This window comes from Otolemur garnettii, unplaced genomic scaffold (assembly GCF_000181295.1).
Source record: "Otolemur garnettii isolate 467f Iridium unplaced genomic scaffold, OtoGar3 scaffold00176, whole genome shotgun sequence".
Taxonomy (NCBI): Eukaryota; Metazoa; Chordata; class Mammalia; order Primates; family Galagidae; genus Otolemur; species Otolemur garnettii.
In genome coordinates, this window is record NW_003852571.1 from 2,251,390 (window position 1) to 2,261,812 (window position 10,423).

General features: G+C 43.2%; 1 protein-coding gene across 1 annotated transcript in view; it reads right to left on the minus strand.

The window, feature by feature from the left end:
* The window catches only part of SEH1L (SEH1 like nucleoporin), a 34,543-nt gene that overhangs the window by 16,422 nt on the left and 7,698 nt on the right, over window positions 1-10,423 (minus strand). The window contains exon 4 of the mRNA XM_012811823.2: window positions 5,152-5,363. Within this exon, the coding sequence (XP_012667277.1) occupies window positions 5,152-5,363 (212 nt within the window). The remainder of the gene's footprint in view (window positions 1-5,151; window positions 5,364-10,423) is intronic.

The window sequence follows — 10,423 nt, forward strand, 5'->3', positions numbered from 1 at the left end:
AAAAAAAAAAAAAAAATACCCTAATTTGAGACAAGAATATTCATTTTGAAAAGGACCAGTGAGTGTTAAGCAGGATTAATCAAAAAAGATAAAAACTTAATAGTGTATGTCTGAATTTCTTTCACAATATCCCACATGTGGGGGATTTCTTTTTTTTTGAAGAAGAAGGAGGAGGAGGGAAGTATATATAGAAAAAATATGAGTAGCTCTGGGTTATTATAACTGGGTGATGGATATGTGACAGTCTGTCCACTGTATTTCTGTTACTCACTTTTGGTGTATCTGAAATTTTCCCCAATGTAAGAAAAAAAAAACCTTTCAAAAAAAAATACCAAGGCAGGGCGCAGTGGCTTATGCCTATAATCCTAGCACTTGGGAGGCTGAAGCGGGTGGATCGCCTAAGCTCACAGGTTCAAGACCAGCTAGAGCCAAAGCAAGACCCATCTCTAAAAAAATAGGCAGGCATTCTGGCAGGCACCTGTAGTCCCAGCTACTTGGGAGGCTGAGGCAAGAGGATCACTTGAGCCCAACAGTTTGAGGTTGCTGTGAGCTAAGACCCCATGGCACTCTACCAGAGTGACCAAGTAAGACTATCTCAAAAAAAAAAAAAGCAGTGCCCGTGGCTTGTAGGGCACCAGCCCCATATACCAAGAGTAGAGGGTTCAAACCTGGCCCCAGTCAAACTGCAACAAAAAATAGCCAGGTGTTGTGGTGGGCACCTGTAGTCCCAGCTACTTGGGAAGCTGAGGCAAGAGCCTAAGCCTAGGAGTTGGAGGTTGCTATGAGCTGTAATGCCACAGCACTCTACTGAGGGCGACAAAGTGAGACTCTGTCTCTAAAAAAAAGAAAGAAAAAAGCAGTATCAATAGAATACAAGCTATTAGCCAATAAGCACATGGGGATGAGGGTGTGATAGGAAAGGAGCACATCTGGAATGAGACATGAAAATCTGCAGCGGGAGTACCTTCAGGAGAGCCGCAGGACACAAAGTGAACCTCAAACCTACAAATATCCTGGTTAAACCTTAGAATTCCTCTATCTCAAAACATATCAAGCAATTCCAGGAGGTTCAATAACCTGTATCTAAAAGGCAAAACTAAAAATATTTCACAATACACCTGACAACCTCCAGGTGTAGATAAATTGCTCAAATAAGACACAAAAAGCACTCTAACAATAAAAGAAAGACTGGTAAATAAAATTCATTTCCACTAGCAGAACCCATCATAAAACACATCAAATAACACACTGAAAATCAGAATACATTTGCAACAGAGCTCAAAGTAATAAGACAAAATCTAGAACTTCCAGAAAGTACAACCGACCTACAAAACGACCAGGATCTGAATGACTTCAGTCTTCCCCATTAACAAAACCTCAAGTTAAAAAAGCAGAGAATAAAACTGTAGCAAGAGTGGGACACCTGGACCTTAAAGGAAGTTGTGGTCTCTCTGATCCTCAAGTACAGCCTATTGACTACATCCTAACTTTACACAGTGAATCCTTTCATTAAAAGGGGAGCAACAGGCCCAGAGCTCAGTGGTTAGGGCACCAATGACACACACCAGGGCTGGAGGATTTGAACCCAGCCTGGGCCTGCTAAACAACAACGACTACAACAAAAAAATAGCCGGGGGCTATGGCAGACACCTGTAGTCCCAGCTACTTGGGAGACTGAGGCAAGAGAATCTCTTTAAGCCCAAGAGTTTGAGGTTGCTGTGAGCTATGAAGCCATAGCACTCTACCAAGGGTAACATACTCTATCTCAAAGAAAAAAAAAGAGGTACAACAAGAAAGATGAAGCTTTTCTTACCTCCTTAAAAAAGAACAATCTTGAAATCAGAAGGCCACAGGTTCCCCACCCATGAATGGGGTAAAGTTAAAATATTATCGGCTATGCTAGAATTCAGAGTATGCCATCTACCCCACGTGGAAAAAATACACGACCCAAATCAGAAAAACATCTAAAGACAACATTTGACAAAGAATCTGTCAGAAGGCAATACCACATTTATTCTGCATAAACCACAAAGTCTTCATGAAATAAATTATATTTGCATATCCAGCTGCTACTTAATTTTTACAATCAACTTATAGCCAAGAGACAAAATATTTAAGGCCAGGCTTAGTGGCTCACACCCATAATCACAGTACTCTGAGAAGCCAAGACAGGGAGATTGCCTAAGCGCAGGAGTCTGAGACCAGCCTGAGCTCCGGCAAGACCCCACTGCCAAAAGTAGCAGGGCGTCATGGTGAATGCCTGTAGTCCCAGCTATTTGGGAGGCTGAGGCAAAAGAATGGCTGAGCCCAAAAGTTTGAGGTTGCTGTGAGCTATGACGCCACAGAACTCCACTGAGGGAGACAAAGTGAGACTCTGTCTCTAAATAAATAAATAAATAATAAAAGAAGACAATGGAGCCATAGCTACCAAAATCTGTGGGGCAGGCTTGGCACCTGTAGCTCAAGTGGCTAAGGTGTCAGCCACACCAGAGCTGGCGGCTTCAAATCCAACCCAGGCCTGCCAAACAATGACAGTAACAACCAAAAAAAGCCAGGCATTGTGGCAGGTGCCTGTAGTCCCAGCTACTTGGGAGGCTGAGGCAAAACAATCACATAAGCCCAGGAATTGGTGGTTGCTGTGAGCTGTCATGCCATGGCACTCTACCCAGGGTGAGACCTTGGGGCTCTGTCTCCAAAAAAAAAAACAAAACACCTGTGGGGCAGTCCTAAAAGAGAAATTTACTTGTATTAAATGTCCACATGCACGGGAGCGCCTGTGGCTTAATGGGTAGGGCATCAGCCCCATATATTGAAGGTGGCAGGTTTGAACTCTGCCCCAGCCAAACTGCAAAAAAAGAGCCGGGTGCTGTGGCGGGCGCCTGTAGTCTTAGCTACGGAGGAGGCTGAGGGAAGAGAATTGCTTAAGCCCAAGAGTTTGAGGTTACTGTGAGCTGTGACACCACAGCATGCTACTGAAGGCAACAAAGTAAGACTGTCTCAAAAAAAAAAAAAAAAGGGGGGGGGGGTAGGTAGCACCTGTGGCTCAGTGAGTAGGGAGCTGGCTCCACGTACTGAGGGTGGCACATTCAAACCCAGCCTCAATCAAACTGCAACAAAAAAAATAGCTGAGCATTGTGGTAGGCGCCTGTAGTCCCAGATAGGAGGCTGAGGCAAGAGAATCGCCTAACCCCAAGAGCTGGAGTTTGCTGTGAGCTGTGACAGCACCGTACTCTACCAAGGGCAACAAAGTGACACTCTTGTCTCTTAAAAAAAAAAAAAAGAGAGAGAGAGAGAATCCTCAAAGAGCTAAAAGTAGACTTTCCTTTTGGTCCTGAAATCCTGTTACTAGGCAACTAAGCAGAAAAAAATAAAATCTCTTATCATAAGGATGTTTGTACTATATTATTTATCGCAGCTAAATTTATAATCGACAAGATGTGGAAACAACCCAAGTGCCCATCAACTTACAAATGGATTAATAAACTTTGGTAAATGTATACCATGGGATACGATTTACCCTTAAAGAAAGATGAAAACTATACATCTTTTGTATTTACCAGGAATAGATTTGGAGAATATCCTCCTAAGGATTATACGAATGGAAAAGCAAGCATCCAATGTACTCAATTCTAATATGAAACCAGTAGATGAACAACTACAAGTCCACAGGTGAGAAAAACACAAATTCAAGAAGGGCGTAGAGGGTGGGGCCTGTGGCTCAGTGGGTAGAGTGCCGGCCTCATATACTGAGGGTGGCGGGTTTAAACCCCACCCCAGCCAAACTGCAACAACAACAACAAAATAGCCAGGCATTGCAGTGGGTGCCTGTGGTCCCAGCTACTCAGGAGGCTAAGACAAGAGAATCTCCTAAGCCCACGAGTTGGAGGTTGCTATGAGCTGTGACGCCACACACTATAGAAAGTGATAAAGTGAGACTCTGTCTCAAAAAATAACAAAAAAGAAGAAGGGGGTAGAAGGGAGAAGGGAGGGGGTTTGATAAGTTGTCACCTGACGGACACAATGTAGGTGTACATGGCACACCTCCTGGATGAAGGGCTCAACTACAAGTTGGACTTTACCTAACAAACGATGTAACCTAATTGTACATACTCTTAATGTGAAATTTAAAAAATAATAAAAGAAAAGAAAAATGTATGGGTTTATATATGCCTGTATCCTATCTACCTACATTAGTAAACATCTTTGTATATTTGAATATATATTTATGAATTCATTAAATATTTATTTGTATATGCATAGAAAATGACCAGAAGATTCACACCAAAATATTTAAAGGTTGGCTTCTTCTGTGGAGTGGAAATATGGGTATAAGAGACATATCTGGATGAGAAAAAAATAATTTATACTCTACATAAGATACCTGATTAAGGAAAGCATTTTTCAAAAAATAAACCATCAAATTTTTGGCTTAAAAATTACTAGTTCAGTGGGCGGTGCCTGTGGCTCAAAAGGGTAGGGCACCAACCCCATATGCCAGAGGTGGTGGGTTCAAACCCAGCCCCAGCAAAAAAAAAAAAAAATGACTAGTTCAGGGCAGTGCCTATGGCTCAGTGAGTAGGGTGCCAGCTCCATATAACAAGGGTGGCAGGTTCAAACCTGACCCCAGGCAAACTGCAACAACAACAACAAAAAAAGCCAGGCATTGTGGCAGGCGCCTGCAGTCCCAGCTACTCCAGGAGGCTGAGGCAAGAGAATCACCTAAGCCCAAGAGCTGGAAGCTGCTGTGAGCTGTGATGCAACAACACTCTACCGAAGGTGACAAAGTGAGATTTTGTCTCTTAAAAATAAATAAATGGGCTCAGTGCCTGTGGCTCAAGTAGCTAAGGTGCCAGCCACATACACCTAAGGTGGCGGGTTCGAATCCAGCCTGGACCTGCCAAACAACGATGACGGCTGCAACCAAAAAATAGCCGGGTGTTGTGGTGGGCGCCTGTGGTCCCAGCTACTTGGGAGGTGGAGGCAGGAGACTCGCTTGAGCCCAGGAGTTGGATGTTGCTGTGAGCTGTGATGCCCCAGCACTCTACCCGGGGGACAGCTTGAGGCTCTGTCTCAAAAAATAAAATAAATAAATAAATGAATAAATTACTAGTTCATTTTACCTATTAGCACAGGTTTGGTGTATAAGCTTACCTTGAAGGGTTCCAAGAAATACAACTACAGCTTAGCTTACATGAGATCTCATGCTGCAGAGACCACTGGCTGAGATTCATAACATCTGGCGCTTCATATATTCTTACTATGCCATCTGCTGAACAGGTTGCTAACATAAGACCCATATGCTTTGGAGCAAATTTCACATCAGTAACAGATGTTCTACTATCCACTAGGGTTGTCCTTTTAACCTGAAAAATAAAAAGTTTACTTAAATTATATACAAAAAGAAGGCACTGACAGAACAGAAAGAATACAGGCTCCAGAATCATACAGATACTCCCCTGTCATTTACTATGTACATAACCTAGAATAAGTTATTTGAAATCTGTCTCGGCCTCAGTTTCCTACAAAGCACATAGCAAAATATTAGTTAGCAATCACTAACAAACCAGTGAGCTACAATTAATTACTTTCTTTAAGGCAAAAGAAAGTCTGCCTTAGAAAGCCTAACTATACATATTTAAGTATGCTCTCTTAAGCACACTAGTCACAAAAACTCAGAAAATGTTAGAATTTTCACATAGGTAGTTTTGTTATGCCAAAAACGCTACAAGCAGTAACTTGAATTAAGGTTCTTTAGGAGTAAAAGGAAAGCATGCTATTTCTCTTCTCAAGCATAAATGTCAGTTAATCCTACTTAGACCACCACATCCTCTTTAAGTAAAAGTGTTTAATACAGACCAAACGGTTTGGTGCCTATAGCTCAAGCGGCTAGGGCCGCCAGCCACATACACTGGACCTGGTGAGTTCGAATCCAGCCTGGGCCCGCCACCACCAAACAATAATGATGATAACTACAACCAAAAAAAAAAAAAAACAAAAAACAAAAAACCAGGCGTTGTGACAGGTGCCTATAGCCCCAGGTACTTGGGAGGCTGAGGCAAGAGAATCACTTAAGCCCAAAGAGTTAGAGGTTACTGTGAGCTGTGATACCATAGCACTCTACCCAGGGTGACAGCTTGAGACTCCGTCTCAAGAAAAAAAAGAGAGGGAGACCAAAAAATCAAAAGTGGTATGAAGCTGGCACTGTGATAATTACAGAATTCCAACATCACACTTAAAGTTCTTTTCAGGTTCAGCGCCCATAGCTCAGCGTTTAGGGTGCCAGCCACATACACTGGTGCTATGGGTTCAAACCCAGGTCAGGCCAGCTAAACAATGACAACTACAACAAAAAAAAAATAGATAGGCATTGTGGCAGGTACCAATAGTCCCAGCTACTTGAGAGGCTGAGGCAAGAGAATCGCTTAAGCCCATGAGTTAAAGGTTGCTGTGATCTGTGACACCACGTACTCTACTGAGGGCGACAAAGTGAGACTCTGTCTCAAAAAATAAATAAATAAATAAATAATATATATATACACACACACACACACATAAATAAATAAAATAAAAGTTATTTTTGGAACAGCACCCACAGCTCAGTGGGTAGGCCACATACACTCAGGCTGGTGGGTTTGAACTGGCCTGGGCCAGCTAAACAATAACAACTGCAACAAAAAAAATAGCTGGGAGTTGTGGCAGGTGCCTGTAGTCCTAGCTACTTGGGAGGCAGAGGCAAGAGAATCACTTAAGCCCAAGAGTTTAAGGTTGCTGTGAGCTGTGACGCCATAGCACTCTACCAAGGGCGACATAATGAGACTCTGTCTCAAAAAAATAAAAGTTCTTTTCAAGTACCTAAATAAAACAGTATCTGACTGAAAACACTAATAAACTGTAGAAAACAGGGCGGCGCTTATGGCTCAAAGGAATAGGGCACTGGTCCCATATACTGGAGGTGGCGGGTTCAAATCCAGACCCAGCTAAAAACTACAAAAAAAAAAAAAAGTAGAAATCAATAGTTTACTGTCTGTATTTATCAAAACACTTAAGGAGTTTCAATGTCAATAGAAATCTCAGTAGTAAAAGAATAATATCATGTAAACTTCAAAGATAGTATCTTAGCAAATTTTTATTAACACTACTGAATTAATTCAAATGTTGAGCAAATAAATGTATTGACAGTCAATTTAACTAAATACAAATAAATACCTTGAAGTTAGATAAAAAATCCTTTCTATGTCACCACTCCTAAGCCCAACCCACAGTATATCAAACAGTTATACCTCCGACTAAATGCCAAAAAAATCTTTTAATTATATAAATTTCCCTTGTCTCCTGTCCATAAGTAGTTGTTAGCCTAGGAAGACCCTAAGCACAAAGGAAATTAGACCAACTCCTCCCTCTCTAAGTTGTTAAACAGTGTGGATACCATTCAAGCAACAAAGCCACTATAACTAAAACAGTGTGCAGGCACAGCGCCTGTAGCTCAGCAGCTAGGGCACAGGCCACATACACTGGAGCTAGTGGGTTTATGCCAAACGACAACTACTACAACAAAAAAATAGCCAGTTGTTATGGCAGGTGCCTGCAGTCCCAGCTACTTGGGAGGCTGGGGCAAGAGAATCGCATAAGCGCGATTTGAGGTTGCTGTGAGCTATGATGCCACAGCATTCTACCCAGGGTGACAAAGCAAGACTCTGTCTCAAAAAAATAAAAAGTGTGCTAACTACATCAGAAATGCCTAGACCAGTGGAATAGAATAGAGCCCAGAAACAAATCTTCTATATATGGTCCACTCCTTGACTTTCAGCAAGGGTATCAAGACCATTCAATGGGGAAAGGTCAGTCTTTTCAATAAATAGTGTTGGAAAAACTGGATATCTACATGCAAAGCATGAATTTACCTTATATCACGTACAAAAACTAGTTGAAAATGGATCAAAGACCTACAACTATAAAACTCTTAGAAGAAAAACACTGGGAGGGCAGTGCCTGTGGCTCAAGGAGTAGGGCGCAGACCCCATATACTGGAGGTGGCCAGTTCAAACCTGGCCCTGGCCAAAGGAAAAAAAAAAAAAACACTGGGAAATGTCTTCATGACAGTGGATTTGGCAATGGTTTCTTAGATATGACAACAAAGCAAGGGAAACAAAAGGAAAAACAGGGCCAGGTGCAGTGACTTACACCGGTAATCACAGCCCTCTGAGAGGCCAAGGTGGGAAGATCACTTGAGCTCAGGATCAAGACCAGCCTGAGCAAGAGTGAAACCCTGTCTCTATAGAAAAATATTTTTCTATTTTTGGTGTGATGGTGGGCACCTGTAGTCTCAGCTACTCGGGAGTCTGAGGTAAGAGGATCAATTGAGTCAGGAAGATCAACTGAGCTCTGGAGGATCAACAGAGCCCAGGAGTTTGAGATCACTGTGAGCTATGATGCCAGTGCACTCTAGCACAGGAGACAGAGTAAGAATCAGATCACTAAAAATAAAAGATAAACCACAGAACAGGAGGAAAAACTTGCACATGATATACAGGTTGAGCATCTCAAATACAAAGGTCTGAAATCTGAAATACTCCAAAATCCAAAACCTTTTGAGCACCAAAAAGTGACATTCAAAGGTAATTGCTCATTGCAGCATTCTAAATTTTGAACTTTTGAATTGGGGATGCTCTACCATAAGTACACAATGCAAATATTCCAAAATCAAAAACAAATCTAAAGGGTGGCACCTGTGGCTCAGTGAGTAGGGCACTGGCCCCATATACCAAGAGTGGAGGGTTCAATCAAACCCAGTCCTGGCCAAACTGCAACAAAAAAATAGCCGGGTGTTGTGGTGAGTGCGTGTAGTCCCAGCTACTCAGGAAGCTGAGGCAAGGGAATTGCCTAAGCCCAAAAGCTGGAGGTTGCTGTGAGCTGTGATGCCACAGCACTCTACCAAGGATGACAAAGTGACATTCTATCTCTAAAAAAAAAAAAGAAAGAAAAAAAGCAGTAATGCAAGCTATTGGTCAATAAGCACATGAAATGAGGATGAGGGTGTGGTAGGAAAGGAGCACATCTGGAATGAGACATGAAAATCTGCCGCGGGAGTACCTTCAGGAGAGCCGCAGGACACAAAGAGGACCTCACTGCATATAGCCTTTTGTTCCTTTTGGATTTTATACCATGTGTGGAATTATCAATTATAAAAACTAATTATACATGGCTGGGAGCAGTAGCTCACACCTATAATCCTAGCACTCTGGGAGGCCAAGGTGGGTGGATTGCTTGAGCTCACGGGTTCAAGACCAGCCTGAACAAGAACAAGACCCGGTCTCTAAAAATAACCAGGTGTTGTAGTGGGCACCTGTAGTCCCACCTACTTGGGAGGCTGAGGCAAAAGAATCACTTGAGCCCAAGAGTTGGAGGTTGCTGTGAACAATGAGCCACAGCACTCTAACAAGGGCGACAAAGTGAAACTCTGTCTCAAAAATAAAAATAGGGAGCACCTTTAGCTCAGTGGGTAGGGCGTGAACCATATACACAGAGGCTGGCGGGTTTAAACCCAGCCCAGGCCACCTAAAACAATGACAACTGCAACAAAAAAATAGCCAGGCGTTGGGGCAGGTCCCTGTAGTCCCGGCTTCTTGGGAGGCTGAGGCAAAAGAATCACTTAAGCCTAAGAGTTTGAGGTTGCTGTGAGCTATGACACCATGGCACTCCGCCCAGGGCCACAGATTGAGACTCTGTCTCAAATAAAATTAAAAAATTGGCAGCTCAGTGAGTAGGATGCCAGCCCCATATGCCCAGAGTGGCGGGTTCAAATCCAGCCCAGGCCAAACTGCAACAACAAAAAAAATAGCCGGGGTTGTGGCAGGTGCTGTAGTCCCAGCTACGTAGGAGGCTGAGGCAATCACCTAAGCCCAAGAGCTGGAGGTTGCTGTGACCTGTGATGCTACGGCACTCTACAAAGGGCGACAGAGAGAGACTCACTTAAAAAAATAAATAAATAACAATAATAATCATACAGGGGGCGGTGCCTATGGCTCAGTGAGTAGGGCACCAGGCCCATATATTGAGGGAGGCAGGTTCAAACCTAGCCCCGGCCAAACTGCAACAACAAAAAAAATAGCCCGGCACTGTGGTGGGCGCCTATAGTCCCAGCTACTCAGGAGGCTGAGGCAAGAGAATCACTTAAGCCCAGAAGTTGGAGGTTGCTATAAGCTGTGATGCCATGGCACTCTATCCAAGGCTACAGCTTGAGGCTCTGTCTCTTTTAAAAAAAAAAAAAAAATCAGGCAGCACCTGTGGCTCAGTGAGGCCCCACATACCGAGGGTGGTGGGTTCAAACCCAGTCCCAGCCAAACTGCAACCAAAAATTAGCTGGGCATTATGGCGGGTGCCTGTAGTCCCAGCTACTCGGGAGGTTGAGGCAAGAGAATTGCTT